The 15,980-nt window shown below is 38.6% G+C and overlaps 1 protein-coding gene across 1 annotated transcript; it reads left to right on the plus strand.

Annotated features, from left to right (window-relative positions):
- The first annotated feature begins 817 nt into the window (after positions 1–817).
- LOC127079398 (uncharacterized) lies at positions 818–3,614 on the plus strand. The gene is made up of 3 exons (XM_051019779.1): positions 818–1,942; positions 2,562–3,004; positions 3,137–3,614. The coding sequence occupies exons 1-3, from the start codon at positions 818–820 to the stop codon at positions 3,612–3,614; spliced, it is 2,046 nt and encodes a 681-aa protein (XP_050875736.1).
- Positions 3,615–15,980: the final 12,366 nt, after the last annotated feature.

A 15,980-nucleotide genomic window follows, 5' to 3' on the forward strand; every position in this document is an offset into this window, starting at 1 on the left:
TATTTGCTCTTAGGTTCTGGATTGGACCAAAATTGATCTTATCAAGAAATCCTTTTCTTGTGGTGATCCTCATCCATAGGCTTATCATTCTCTCTTGGATTAGAAAGAGTGTGACGCCCCTTCTACTTAATTCCATTTCTTATTTCTCCTTTATTTCATATCAATCTCGTTTATTTTATATGCATGTATCAAATTCTGTCATTCTTTCAATTATAAGGCAGATTACTTCCTCTGAGTCACAAAAGAATTAATATTCCAAAAGTTAACAAAGTTGTTTCAGGAATTTTGAAGGAAATGCATAAGTCTCAAAGGTTAGTGCATATCAAGTTGTAATCAGAGCATATTCCAAAAAAAAAAGGGCCGAAATGTGGTAAATTGTTTATATTCTTATTCTTCATTATTATCGATTTATCATTATAAAAGAAAAATTCGAAAAAAAAGGGGTATAAGAAAAAAAAAAAAGGATCTGATTGTTAAAGACTGTGACTAAAAAAAAATTCTATTTGTTTTCTTGCCACACTCTTAAAATTCTCCTGGTTTCCTTTGTTTTAGAGTCTTTTTTTTGGTTTGCTATTTTTTTTAAAGTTTTTTGTGTGTTGATTATCATCTGAAATTGATTTCTTTGTGTTGATTCATTTTGGTTTCTCTAAAGAACTAAAAGAGCAAATTGAGTGGTAAAAGACAGAGTGTTTTTATTATTAAAAAAAAGCCAAAAAAAAATTGAGTGAAACACGAGTGATTGAGTGTAAACACGTGAGTAGAGTGGTGAAGTCCATTTTTAAACACTTGTTCCTAATTTCACAAATATTTCACAATTATGTCTAGTCCACCTTCACTTAGAACAACAGCTTTAACTGTTCAGATCACAACCATGCGTGACAATTTTGAAAGATTGTTAAGAGAACAAGGTGAACAACTTCAACAAAGAATTGATGAGTTGGAAAGGAGGCCCCAAAATTCTAATGATGGTAGTGGTGATGAGGAGGAAAGAAGACGTAGAAGGAGACAAGGGGGAGATAATTTGAGGGGCATAAAAATTAAAGTTCCAACTTTTGTTGGGAAGAGTGACCCGGAGGCATATCTAGAATGGGAGACTAAACTTGAACAAATTTTTAATTGTCACAATTATTCTAATCTTGAAAAAGTGCAGGTTGCTTCTATTGAGTTCAAGGAGTATGCCTTAGTTTGGTGGGATCAATTGACCAAAGATAGAAGGAGGTATGCAGAACGACCAATTGATACTTGGGAAAAGATGAAAAGAATCATGAGGAGAAGGTTTGTCCCTTCCTATTATCATAGGGAATTGCACAACAAATTGCAAAGACTCACTCAAGGTTCTAAAAGTGTTGAAGAATATTTCAAGGAGATGGAAGTTCTAAAAATTAGAGCTAATGTAGAGGAGGACGATGAAGCAACTATGGCTAGATTTCTCCATGGTCTAAATCATGACATTAGTGACATAGTGGAACTTCATGACTATGTTGAAATGGATGAATTGGTACACCAAGCTAGCAAACTAGAACAACAACTCAAAAGAAAGAGCCAAGCAAGGAGAAATTCCACCACTTTCAATTCTCAAAGTTGGAAGGACAAAACAAAGAAGGAGGGTGCTTCATCATCTAAGGAAGCCACGGTTGAAAACAAAGGTAAAACTATTACATCTTCTTCTTCAAGTGTTTCAACTAACAAAAGTGTTAAGTGTTTCAAGTGTCAAGGCCAAGGACATATTGCATCTCAATGTCCAACAAAGAGAACTATGCTTATGGAAGAAAATGAAGAAATTGTTGAAGAGGAGGATGGTGATTATGATGAGGAGTTTGAAGAAGAAATACCTAGTGGAGATTTACTCATGGTGAGAAGAATGTTGGAAAGCCAAATAAAGGAGGAGGATACAAGTCAAAGAGAAAACCTTTTTCATACAAGATGCTTTGTGCAAGGAAAGGTTTGTTCTTTAATAATTGATGGAGGAAGTTGTACAAATGTTGCAAGCACGCGCCTGGTTTCTAAACTAAAATTGGAAACAAAACCTCACCCTAAGCCTTACAAACTCTAATGGCTTAATGAAAGTGTAGAAATGCTTGTTAATAAAAAAGTTGAGATTTGTTTTAAAATTGGAAAATATGAGGATGTAGTGTTGTGTGATGTAGTACCAATGGAAGCTAGTCATTTGTTATTAGGTAGGCCTTGGCAATTTGATAGAAAAGCCAATCATGATGGGTACTCCAATAAGTACTCTTTTATGTATCATGATCAAAAGATCAATTTGTACCGTTAAATCCTAGTGAGGTGAGAGAAGATTAAAGAAAAATGAGAGAAAATATGATCAAGAAAGAAAAGAAAAAGAAAAAGAAAAAGAAAAAGAAAAAGAAAAAGAAAAGAATGAAAAGAAAAAGAATGATAAAAGAGAAAAGAAACAAAGTTTAATTGCAAAAAAAAGAGATGTGAAAAAAGCAATTGTGTCACACCAGCCTTTGTACTTGCTCTTTTGCAAGGAGGTGCCTTTGCTAACCACTATTTCTAATGAAAAAAAATTGCCAAATTGTGTTGAGTCTCTTTTGCAGGGATTTAAAGAATTGTTTCCGGAAGAGGTGCCAAGTGGTTTACCACCTATAAGAGGAATTGAACATCATATTGATCTCAATCCAAGAGCATCTTTGCCTAATAGGCCAGCATATAGAAGCAATCCACAACAAACTCAAGAGATACAAAGGCAAGTTGCTGAATTGATAAGTAAAGGATGGGTAAGAGAAAGTTTAAGTCCTTGTGTTGTCCCTATTATTCTAGTCCCTAAAAAGGATGGTAGTTGGAGGATGTGCACTGATTGTAGGGCCATTAACAATATTACCATTAAATATAGGCATCCTATTCCTAGACTAGATGATTTGCTTGATGAATTGTTTGGTGCATGCTTATTTTCTAAAATTGATTTGAAAAATGGATATCACCAAATTAGAATAAGGGAAGGGGATGAATGGAAAACTGCTTTTAAAACAAAATTTGGTTTGTATGAGTGGATGGTTATGCCTTTTGGATTAACTAATTCACCTAGTACTTTCATGAGACTAATGAACCATGTGCTAAGGGAGTTCTTGGGTAAGTTTGTTGTTGTGTATTTTGATAATATTTTGATTTATAGCAAGAACTTAGATGATTATTGCATTCATTTAAAGGCTGTTTTGCAAGTGCTAAGATATGAAAATTTGTATGTCAACCTAGAAAAATGTGTCTTTTGCACCGATCATGTGATTTTCTTAGGTTTCATTGTAAGCTCTAAAGGAGTCCACGTTTATGAGGAAAAGGTGAAAGCCATTCGAGAGTGGCCTCCTCCCAAAAATGTAAGTGAGGTAAGAAGCTTTCATGGTTTGGCTAGTTTTTATAGGAGGTTTGTGAAGGACTTTAGTACCTTGGCAGCACCCCTCAATGAAATTGTTAAAAAGGATGTTGGTTTTAAATGGGGTGAAAAACAAGAGCAAGCCTTTGCTGCTCTAAAGGAAAAGCTCACCCAAGCACCAATTCTTGCATTGCCTAATTTTTCTAAATCTTTTGAAATTGAATGTGATGCATCTAATGTGGGAATTGGAGTTGTTTTGTTGCAGGAAGGTGTCATACGGTGAACTGACTTTGGTGTGTTTTTGCTTTGGAAAGCAAATGTCGCGGATAGCAAGAGTCGCCACCGACTTTTCTTTTATCCAATAAGGAAAGGTGGAAAAGAACACGAAAGACTTTGATTAGATTTTGGATTCGGGAGGTACATTATACAAAGGGAAGGTGTTAGCACCCTTTGTATCCATGGTTATCCATGGGCTCTTAATTGCTGGATCACTTATATTTTTCTTGTCTGAAAAAGTGTTTGCGAACTGCTTAGAAAATGTTTTGAAAAGAGAGTTTAGCTTTGTAATGATTCTTGTCCGAATGTATACAAAGTATTTATCTCATTTAATTTTGAAAGTTGTTTAGAAAAATATAACTTGGCAATGATTCTAGTATGAATGTATACCAAGTGGTGATTTTCTAGTAGATGTTTTGCAAAGTGTGATGTATGAAAAATGTTTTAGGTTGTGAATCAGCAATTAAGAGTTATACCTACCCAAGGTCTTTATGGGCATTTCCTATCCTTATGAGGGTAAAACTGTCCTTACTATTGAGAAGTAAGTAGTTTTATCCTTTGGATGTAAAAGGGTCATCGTAGGGTCATCGATTGGTCATTGAAGGCAACATCTGTAAGGATACCTTAGCATTCGAAGGGACGATCATCATTTAACCGTAGGCTACAAAGACGGGTCACCGAGGGACAAAATCATATATTTGCAGGCAACATCCGAGGGACGATGATTTATTTTATAGGGACATAATGATTTAATCGAAGGGTCTTTGCTAAGTGTATCCCCACATTCGCGGGACATGACCATAATACCGTAATACCGTAAGGCAACAAAGAGAGGTCCAAGATCACCTATTCAAAGGCAATATTTTACAATCAATTAGGTAGTTGTAATCAATTAGGTAATTAGGTCCACGTTATAATCAATTAGGTAATTAGGGTGAATCTCCCCAAGGGTATCCCACAAATAAAGTGGAATACCTAGCAAGCTACCTTCTCCGGGAGTATGTGAACCCTTACAAAATTCAGCAAACAGGTCAGAATACCAAATCAGGGCGCAATCAAGAGTTGCACCAACCAAAGGAAATCACAACAGTAATGATGTCAGGTAAATAATGCATGGTTAGAATAAAACAGATCAGATAAGCATAGAACAGAACAGAAGAATCAGCGACTGTCACGTTCGCCCCTGCCTCGCCTAGCGAAGGCTTAGCGAATACTCGCTACATGCTCGCTTAGCGATGTGCTAGCGAGCGGCTGCGGGTTCTGGTTTTGGTAACAATACAATTCCAGAAAGCTCCAAACCCTATGGCATCCATTACAGAAATTACATGGTTAAACGTTCAAGATATTCATACATACTTAAATTCACATGCAAAAACTAAGATATTTTTATAGATTCAATCATAATGCCACATGCAAGTTAAGAACATAAAGCGGTAATAGTAATGCAAACCTGTTTGCAACTGAATTGCAACCTTGAATTGGCAAGTCGCTCTTAGGGTTGGCGCCGGATTGAGTTGGGCGGAGGTAACCTTGGTGCAGATGAGTTTCCTTCAGGGTTTCCTTGAGGGTTGCTCTGAATTCTCTGGGTTAGCCTCCAGGGTTTGTTGTGTTGCTTCTGTTAGGGTTTCCTTGCTAGGGTTTCTGTCTGTCTGCCTCTGTCCCCCTTTTCTGAATGAAGCTCTGCTATTTATAATAATTTTTGTGACCTGATGGGCTCAGAATGAAGCCCAGAATTTTTTGGTATTCGCAAGCTTCGCTAGGCGAGTGGCGTAGCGAAGGGTTCGCTAGGCGAAGGAGTTGCTCGCCCAGCGAGCATGCCAGTTTGGGCCATTTTCTGGATTTGGCCACCTGTGTGCTGGGTCTTTGTTCTTTTAAGATCAATGCCTTGAACAATGAGTTGAAGTGCCTTGAAGAATGTCTTGAAAGATTAACGGGCAAATTTTGGGGTATGACAGCTGCCCCTGTTCAATATTCTTGAACCGAGAGAGTTAGAATGGTATGTATGCCATTCGTGGTCTGGAGGTGGAAGATTATTGAACACTAGAATGCCCCAAAAATTTGCACTTGTTAATCAAAGGTTAGTCTTGATGGAGATGGGCTTAGAGATGCCATCCAGGAAGTTTGATGATGAAAGATCAGAATGGGTCATACACTGCTGGGGATAAAGGATCAGAATGGATCATACATTAGATCGTATCTGAATCGCAGAAGGAGTTATTCATTAGGCGGGTGACTTCGCTGGGGAGGAAAGATCAGAATGGATCGTACACTAGATCGTATCTGAGTTGCAGAATGAGCCGTACGTTAGGCTGTATCTGGAAAAAAAAGGGTCAGAATGGATCGTACGTTAGATCGCATCTGAGTTGAAGATCCAAATGGGTCGTACGTTAGACCGTATTGGAGTTGCAGAATGAGTCGTACGTTAGGCTGTATCTGAAGAAGAAAGTAGTCGTACGCTAGACTACACCCCGGAATGTACCGTACGCTAGGCAGTATCTGAGGATTTGAAGGTCCAAATAGGTCGTACGCTAGACCGTATTGGAGTTGCAGAATGAGCCGTACGTTAGGCTGTATCTGAAGAAGAAAGTAGTCGTACGCTAGACTACACCCCGGAATGTACCGTACGTTAGGCAGTATCTGAAGATTTGAAGGTCCAAATAGGTCGTACGCTAGACCGTATTGGAGTTGCAGAATGAGTCGTACGTTAGGCTGTATCTGAAGAAGAAAGTAGTCGTACGCTAGACTACACCCCGGAATGTACCGTACGCTAGGCAGTATCTGAGGATTTGAGGATCAGAATGGATCGTACGTTAGATCGCATCTGAGTTGAAGGAGTCATATGTTGAGCTGAATCAGAATGAACCGTACGTTAGGCTGTATCTGATAATATTTGTTGTATTTGCAGTAAATGTCTGGGATGGGCTTAAAGATGCCACCATTAGGAGGATATCAAAATGCTTGTCAAAATGAATGTTCATATAGACTATATCTGAGGGATGTATTTGAATCTTGAACGTAATCGATAAAGATATCCGTCTGAATGGACCTTTGTTTTGACTGTATCAGGAGGATAATTAACCTGAAAAATAAAGTTAGCTTCATGCTATGTCATGATGCATGAGATGTTTTATGCTTTCGGAAATAAATGCGAATGTTGTAGGCTTGCGTATGCTGTGAAATGATGTAATGAATGAACTATGCATGAAGAAGGTTCTTCCAGGGGAAAATAAATCCCAATATTCTGGTTGGGAACATTTGTATCGATGACCCTCTCTTAGCTGAGGATACTTGATTTCTGTCTGATGGTAGAGATATTCAACAGAGTCTGGCTGGGGGATGGAGGAGATGATCCGTCTGTCTAGCGATGCCAATTCCTTCTGGGGAGTAACTGGTTTATGCTGGGGAATAAAACTAGCAACCGGATTCGTTGGAAAGTATGGTTAGACCTTATCCTCGATCCCGAAGTCTTTTAGTAATTGTGATCTCTATTTTATGTATGTATTTTTGGTAAACATCGATCATATTCAAATGCATATATTAATTCAAATTAAATCAATGGACGTTTACGCAAACAAAACAGAGAAAGTAAAACAAAAGCATCTTTTTTTTTTTGAAAATAAAATTGTATTGATTTTGAAAGAGGGCCTATAAACAGGCAATTTGAATACAAGGAGACATAAATCCTAGTAAGAGGAAATCGTCGAGACGACAAAGAAAAGCTATGAAGAAAAAGTCTTATTGATTTTAATTCTGCCACTGTCATTATGTCTTCAAGCATCTCATCTCCTGCTGTCGGATAGAAGTGATTGGCTTGTTTAGCCCCTCGAACTTGGATGAAGCTGTCTGAGAACGGGACATAGTCATACGCTTAAATCCCTAATTTTTGCCTGGACCACCTTTTCAGGTTTTCAGTCCACCAGGATACCCTTTTTTGCCCAAGCCGCCTTTTCAGGTTTTCGACTTGCCGGGTGTACATTTTTATATGTTTATCCCTAATTTTTGCTCGAACCCTTTTGGTTCGCCGGGATGCCCTTACTTTTGCCTAGGTACATCGACCTAGCGGGTCTCTTTTATGCGTAGTATTTTTTAACTATGTCTGCGTTCACGGGATGTGGGAAGTCCTCGCCATCCATCGTAGCAAGTATCATGACTCCACCAGAGAATACCTTCTTAACTACAAATGGCCCTTCGTATGTGGGAGTCCATTTGCCCCTGGGATCACTTTGTGGTATAATGATACGCTTGATCACCAAGTCGCCAATTTGATGCATCTGTCTCTTGACCCTTTTGTTAAATGCCTGGGTCATGCGCTTCTGATATATCTGTTCATGACAAACAGCCGCGAGTCTCTTTTCATCAATCAAATTTATCTGATCGAGTCGAGTCTGAATCCATTCATTTTCCTCTAAGCCGGCATCTTTCATAATTCTTAGAGAGGGAATCTGGACTTCCACTGGTAAAACAGCTTCCATTCCGTAGACCAAAGAGAAAGGAGTTGCCCCTGTCGAAGTGCGCACTGAAGTGCGATAACCATGAAGAGCAAAGGGTAACATCTCATGCCAGTCTTTGTATGTTACTGTCATCTTTTGTATAATCTTCTTAATATTCTTATTAGCAGCCTCCACGGTGCCGTTCATCTTCGGCCGGTACGGAGAAGAGTTATGGTGTTTTATTTTGAACTGCGTGCAGAGTTCAGTAATCACCTTGTTGTTCAAATTAGTACCATTATCAGTGATAACTCTTTCAGGGATGCCATATCGACAAATAAGACTATTTTTGATGAACCGTGCCACCACATTCTTGGTGACAGAAGCAAATGAGGCTGCCTCTACCCACTTTGTAAAGTAATCAATAGCAACAAGGATGAAACGATGTCCATTAGAAGCAGTAGGTTTAATCTCCCCGATCATATCAATGCCCCACATTGCAAAGGGCCAAGGAGCTGTCAACACGTTTAATGGAGCAGGAGGCACACATTCTTCCGGAAAGGGCAGGTTTCTCAAATATATATTTGATAGGATCCATCTTAGAAATCAATAGAGTGGTATGATTCAACATATACTGTCTTAGTCGGCGAGCAATCCAAGCCAAAGCACAACAAGTCTTCTCAAGCAGTGAATATCTTGTTTCACGGTCGGTACACTTTTTGCTAAGGTGGTATATTGCATGCTCTTTTCGACCAGACTCGTCATGTTGCCCCAACACACACCCCATCAAATTTTCTAACATGGTCAAATACATGATTAGAGGTCTTCCTTCAACTGGTGGCATCAGAATTGCAGGTTCTTGGAGATACTTCTTGATTTTGTCAAAAGCTTCTTGACATTCATCATTCCATATTGTCTCCTGATTTTTCCTCAGTAATTTTCTTGTCTACTTCAGTACCTAGATTTCATTTGATTCCTCATGCGGCTGTATAGTATTTTCTTCTTGCAGTACCAGTCTGGCAAGTTCTCCAGGGACTTCACAATCTTCCTCACTTCCATCCTCGGTTTGGTAGATTGGATTTTCGAAGACATAATTAACAGCAGCAGAATTATTATCAACAGGATCCAGAGTGAATATGGATATGAAATTTGTTACGTGAGTGTGTGCAAGAAAACATAGCTTATTTGAAAGATGACAGGAAAGATAAAGAGCGCAATATTTGAATGCAAAAAGGTCCATTGATCTATTGAATGTGAATATGCTTATGAAAATGACAAAACCTTTAACAAAATTTAATACATTAAAATAAGCAATGACAATTACTCCTGACTAAAGGAAATCAGGATAGTGTCCTCAGCCTTCCAATTGTCGAGTCCGTCACCAATTGTTAGGAAAATCCAGCTATCCAAGTCACAATTGTTATCAGCATCTTCCACAGCATTGACAGTCTTGTCAAGATTAGGCAGAGGAGCAGTGATGACATTAGGAGTCTCCGGAGGATCAGAAGTAGCCGCATGTATCTTTCCACTTTGAATGCCGCTTTCAACATGTTCACCTGTTAATATAAGTTCAGTGAAACCCGACGAGGAACTCCTCAATAGATGGCTGTAGAATGGGCCAGTCAGTGTGCTCATGAACATGTCCACTAATTCTCGATCAGTCATAGGGGGTTTGACTCTGCCAGCCAAATCTCTCCATTTCTGAGCATATTCTTTGAAGCTTTCTTTAGATCCCATAGTCATATTCTACAACTGTAGCCGAGTAGGTGCCAACTCAGAATTATACTGGTAGTTCTTGTAGAAAGTTGTCGCTAAATCAGTCCAGGTGCGGATGTTAGAGCTCTCGAGCTGATAGTACCATTCTAACTGTGTGCCAGCCAGACTCTCTTGGAAAAAATGGATCCATAGCTTCCTATCAGTGGTATACGGCTGAATCTTTCTCATGTAAGCTCTCAGATGCATCTGAGGACAAGATGCCCCATCATATTTAGTGAATGTGGGGATCTTGAATTTGCGGGGAATGACCACATCAGAGACCAGACCTAAGCCTTCGAAATCCAGATCGGGCGCCTTCTGACCCTCCATAGCTAGCATACGTTCTTCTAGCAACCTGTACTTATCATCTTTTGGAGAGTACTGTTCATTTTCATAATCTTCATCGTCGTCCTCATGGTTGAAAGGATCAGCATTCTCATCTTCCGAATCATCTTCTGTCTCCTCTTCTTGATCTTTCGGAATTCTAATCTTGACTCCTGCGGTCTGTCCTTTAAGTCTTCTTCCCGGGTTGATGTAACTCACAGCTTTCTTGTCTTTCTTCTTCTCGAGCAAGAGAGCCTTCAGTTCATCCTGCCCCTTGGATAAGTTCATGATCATCTCCCGGAATTGAGCATTTTGAGCCTGGAGATCTTTGACAGTTTGTTCGAGGTCCATTTCTGTTTGGAGGAAAACCGTGAGAACATTGATCCCTTTAGAGTACCTGTTATGCAATGTGATGTTATGCTATGCAATGTATGAAATGTTTTCAATGTTTAAAGTCCTTGAAATGGTTAGTACAATGCCATGATGTCATGATGTCATGATGTTATGATGTTATGATGTTATGATGTTATGATGTTAAGTAAGTAACAAGCACAAGCAAGTCACACAACAATCACCCCTAAGTTTTAAGGCTTGCATGAGTTCCATAGGTAAGTACCCTTCCCACTGAAGTTTGGTTGGTTCAACTGTCCTAGAATAGTAACCGGATTCTAAAAGGATCTCCAATCATTGACCTTTCTTTAAGTCCACTTCAGTGCAACACCAAGTGGTTGACTGAAGCTTCCCTAAAGTCCAATCTCAACGAGTGTAGTATCGAGTCTCAACCAACCCCAGTCGGAACCGAAGTCAGTTATCTCACTACTTTCTAATGGCTAGGATGAGTCAATTAAGGTTCTAAAGGTCGGGTTAACGCTTTGATGACACCACGCGGAAGCCAAATTTTTCCTCAAGTAAACATGAGGAACATCAGGACATCCAAAGTGTCATGTTAACCGTAGCCATCATTTTAACCATTCCAGTATACGCCGGATAGTCGCGATGATCTCTTGCTACTTACCTAAGGTACACTAGATCCGGGTGTAGGATCTTTCACTCAAGCATAAAATACCCAAGCAATCCCTTAAAAGTAAATCAGACAATTCAAATAAGTGATCTTGTTTTTTAAGGCAACCTCTCTTTTTAAGGGTCCCCAGCAGAGTCGCCAGTTCTGTCATACGGTGAACTGACTTTGGTGTGTTTTTGCTTTGGAAAGCAAATGTCGCGGATAGCAAGAGTCGCCACCGACTTTTCTTTTATCCAATAAGGAAAGGTGGAAAAGAACAGGAAAGACCTTGATTAGATTTTGGGTTCGGGAGGTACATTATACAAAGGGAAGGTGTTAGCGCCCTTTGTATCCATGGTTATCCATGGGCTCTTAATTGCTGGATCACTTATATTTTTCTTGTCTGAAAAAGTGTTTGCGAACTGCTTAGAAAATGTTTTGAAAAGAGAGTTTAGCTTTGTAATGATTCTTATCCGAATGTATACAAAGTATTTATCTCATTTAATTTTGAAAGTTGTTTAGAAAAATATAACTTGGCAATGATTCTAGTATGAATGTATACCAAGTGGTGATTTTCTAGTAGATGTTTTGCAAAGTGTGATGTATGAAAAATGTTTTAGGTTGTGAATCAGCAATTAAGAGTTATACCTACCCAAGGTCTTTATGGGCATTTCCTATCCTTATGAGGGTAAAACTGTCCTTACTATTGAGAAGTAAGTAGTTTTATCCTTTGGATGTAAAAGGGTCATCGTAGGGTCATCGATTGGTCATTGAAGGCAACATCTGTAAGGATACCTTAGCATTCGAAGGGACGATCATCATTTAACCGTAGGCTATAAAGACGGGTCACCGAGGGACAAAATCATATATTCGCAGGCAACATCCGAGGGACGATGATTTATTTTATAGGGACATGATGATTTAATCGAAGGGTCTTTGCTAAGTGTATCCCCACATTCGCGGGACATGACCATAATACCGTAATACCGTAAGGCAGCAAAGAGAGGTCCAAGATCACCTATTCAAAGGCAATATTTTACAATCAATTAGGTAGTTGTAATCAATTAGGTAATTAGGTCCACGTTATAATCAATTAGGTAATTAGGGTGAATCTCCCCAAGGGTATCCCACAAATAAAGTGGAATACCTAGCAAGCTACCTTCTCCGGGAGTATGTGAACCCTTACAAAATTCAGCAAACAGGTCAGAATACCAAATCAGGGCGCAATCAAGAGTTGCACCAACCAAAGGAAATCACAACAGTAATGATGTCAGGTAAACAATGCATGGTTAGAATAAAACAGATCAGATAAGCATAGAACAGGACAGAAGAATCAGCGACTGTCACGTTCGCCCCTGCCTCGCCTAGCGAAGGCTTAGCGAATACTCGCTACATGCTCGCTTAGTGATGTGCTAGCGAGCGGCTGCGGGTTCTGGTTTTGGTAACAGTACAATTCCAGAAAGCTCCAAACCCTATGACATCCATTACAAAAATTACATGGTTAAACGTTCAAGATATTCATACATACTTAAATTCACATGCAAAAACTTAAGATATTTTTATAGATTCAATCATAATGCCACATGCAAGTTAAGAACATAAAGCGGTAATAGTAATGCAAACCTGTTTGCAACTGAATTGCAACCTTGAATTGGCAAGTCGCTCTTAGGGTTGGCGCCGGATTGAGTTGGGCGGAGGTAACCTTGGTGCAGATGAGTTTCCTTCAGGGTTTCCTTGAGGGTTGCTCTGAATTCTCTGGGTTTGCTGTGTTGCTTCTGTTAGGGTTTCCTTGCTAGGGTTTCTGTCCGTCTGCCTCTGTTCCCCTTTTCTGAATGAAGCTCTGCTATTTATAATAATTTTTGTGACCTGATGGGCTTAGAATGAAGCCCAGAATTTTCTGGTATTCGCAAGCTTCGCTAGGCGAGTGGCATAGCGAAGGGTTCGCTAGGCGAAGGAGTTGCTCGCCCAGCGAGCATGCCAGTTTGGGCAATTTTCTGGATTTGGCCACCTGTGTGCTGGGTCTTTGTTCTTTTAAGATCAATGCCTTGAACAATGAGTTGGAGTGCCTTGAAGAATGTCTTGAAAGATTAACGGGCAAATTTTGGGGTATGACAGAAGGTCATCCACTTGCTTATTTTAGTGAAAAGCTAAAAGGGGATGCCCTTAATTATTCTACATATGGTAAGGAATTGTATTCCTTGGTGAGAGCTCTACAAACTTGGCAACATTACTTGCTGCCCAAAGAGTTTGTCATTCATAGTGATCACGAATCCTTGAAACATTTGAAGGGACAAGGTAAGTTGAATAAGAGGCATGCCAAGTGGGTTGAGTTTCTTGAACAATTTCCTTATGTAATCAAGCATAAGAAAGGTAAATCTAATGTTGTGGCAGATGCACTCTCAAGAAGACATGTCTTGCTTTCTACTCTTGAAACAAAAGTTTTTGGTCTTGAGCATATTAAAGATTTGTATAAAAGTGACCTTGAATTTTCTTCAAATTTTTTAGCTTGTGAGCATACTGCCTTCAATGGGTATTTTAGGCACAATGGCTATTTATTTAAAAAAAAAAAAAACTATGTGTGCCTAAAGGTTCCATTAGAGAATTACTTGTAAAAGAGGCGCATGAGGGAGGACTAATGGGTCATTTTGGGGTTTCTAAAACTCTAGAATTCTTAAAAGAACATTTTTATTGGCCTCACATGAAAATTGATGTCCAAAAGCTTTGTGAAAGATGCATTGTGTGTAAAAAGGCTAAATCAAAAGTTATGCCTCATGGTTTGTATACTCATTTGCTTGTACCTGAATTTCCTTGGATTGACATTTCCATGGACTTTGTTTTGGGGCTGCCTAGAACAAAGAATGGCAAAGATTCTATTTTTGTAGTTGTGGACAGGTTTTCAAAAATGGCACATTTTATTCCATGTAAAAAGGCGGATGATGCGTGTCATGTTGCTGATTTGTTATTTAAGGAAGTGGTGCGCCTACATGGCTTACCAAGGAGCATTGTCTTTGATCGTGACTCCAAGTTCTTAAGCCATTTTTGGAGGACTTTGTGGGGAAAGGTGGGTACAAAGTTATTATTTTCCACTACTTGTCATCCCCAAACAGATGGACAAACTGAAGTAGTAAATAAAACTCTTTCTACTATTCTTAGGGTTGTTCTTAAAAAGAATTTAAAAATGTGGGAGGAATGGTTACCTCATGTAGAGTTTGCTTACAATAGGGTTGTCCATAGCACTACACAACATTCACCTTTCGAGATTGTGTATGGTTTTAATCCTTTAACACCTCTTGATTTGTTACCATTGCCTAACACATCTATTTTGAAGCATACAGATGGGAAAGCTAAGGCTGAATTTGTGAGAAAATTGCATGAACAAGTAAAATTGCAAATTGAAAAGAAAAATAAAAGTTATGCAAAAAGTGCAAACAAAGAGCGAAAGAAAGTTATTTTTGAACCCGGGGATTGGGTTTGGATACATATGAGAAAAGAGAGATTCCCATCACAAAGGAAGTCTAAACTTCAACCTAGGGGAGATGGACCATTTCAAGTACTTTCAAGGATCAATGACAATGCCTACAAAATAGAACTTCCAGGTGAGTATGGGGTAAGTACTACTTTTAATGTGGCTGATTTATCTCCTTTTGATGTAGGTGATGATGGTCTAAATTCGAGGTCGAATTCTTTTCAAGAAGGAGGGAATGATGAGGACGTAATCCAAGACATAAATGATACAATGCAAAGCTTAGGAGGTCCTATGACAAGGGCATGTGCAAGAAGAGTCAATGATGCTTTAGTTCACTTCATGATCAAGTCAATAGAATGCATGGGACAGATTGAAGAAAAAGAGCCCAAGTTTATTCTTATCATCCAAGCATGTGATAAAAGGCCCAATAATGCATAAATAAATAAAAATAAAGGAAATACCAATAACCACACTATAATGGACGAAAATTGCAAGAGAAGTGGTAAATAAAGAATTGCCATTATTCTGCCCTTTCAAGAACCCCACTATCTTTTCTTTATTTTGCACTTTCTTTGTAATAACTCAACCCACTATCATGATAATTAGTGGCTGAAACCTTTTGTTTTCTTAGGAGTTAATTTTTACTTATTTCATCATCTTAAGCCATTCCTATATAAAGGAGGCATGTATCTTCTTTTTGGATCAATGAATTTTGGCAAGTTTACACATTGTGTAAGCGAGAGTATTTGCTCTTAGGTTCTGGATTGGACCAAAATTGATCTTATCAAGAAATCATTTTCTTGTGGTGATCCTCATCCATAGGCTTATCATTCTCTCTTGGATTAGAAAGAGTGTGGCGCCCCTTCTACTTAATTCCATTTCTTATTTCTCCTTTATTTCATATCAATCTCGTTTATTTTATATGCATGTATCAAATTTTGTCATTCTTTCAATTATAAGGCAGATTACTTCCTCTGAGTCACAAAAGAATTAATATTCCAAAAGTTAACAAAGTTGTTTCAGGAATTTTGAAGGAAATGAATAAGTCTCAAAGGTTAGTGCATATCAGATGTGGTGTGTGGCTCCAACACAACTCCTTAGTGAGAGTCTACCTATTCGTTGGGCTTGAGAAGACGAAACTTTAGATTGGGCCTTTAAATTTGATCAGTCTTATTGGACTATATGACTGATCCAGAACCTTTTTAAAAAAGTTTGGATGCATTCATCTTCATTTAAATTAATTTTATTAATTACTCATAAATAGTCGATTTGACACTTTTCTTTGTATTTCGCTTATGCAACATTATTTCAATGCGATGTTTTTTCAGAAATAATATTAGATTTCGGTGTTAAATTATCCATCTTTGAGGGTGTGATTGGTTGTGAAGAAAAAGTTTGAAG

This window comes from Lathyrus oleraceus, chromosome 5, assembly GCF_024323335.1.
Source record: "Lathyrus oleraceus cultivar Zhongwan6 chromosome 5, CAAS_Psat_ZW6_1.0, whole genome shotgun sequence".
Classification (NCBI taxonomy): Eukaryota; Viridiplantae; Streptophyta; class Magnoliopsida; order Fabales; family Fabaceae; genus Lathyrus; species Lathyrus oleraceus.

What these genes read in the sequence shown, in the direction of transcription:
- LOC127079398 (XM_051019779.1), top strand. Translation starts at nt 818, where the DNA reads ATGTCTAGTCCACCTTCACTTAGAACAACAGCTTTAACTGTTCAGATC. An exon ending in GATGCTTTGTGCAAGGAAAG is followed by an intron (nt 1,943 to 2,561) that starts GTTTGTTCTTTA and finishes TCTCTTTTGCAG; the next exon opens with GGATTTAAAGAATTGTTTCC. An exon ending in TTTAAAACAAAATTTGGTTT is followed by an intron (nt 3,005 to 3,136) that starts GTATGAGTGGAT and finishes TTTGATTTATAG; the next exon opens with CAAGAACTTAGATGATTATT.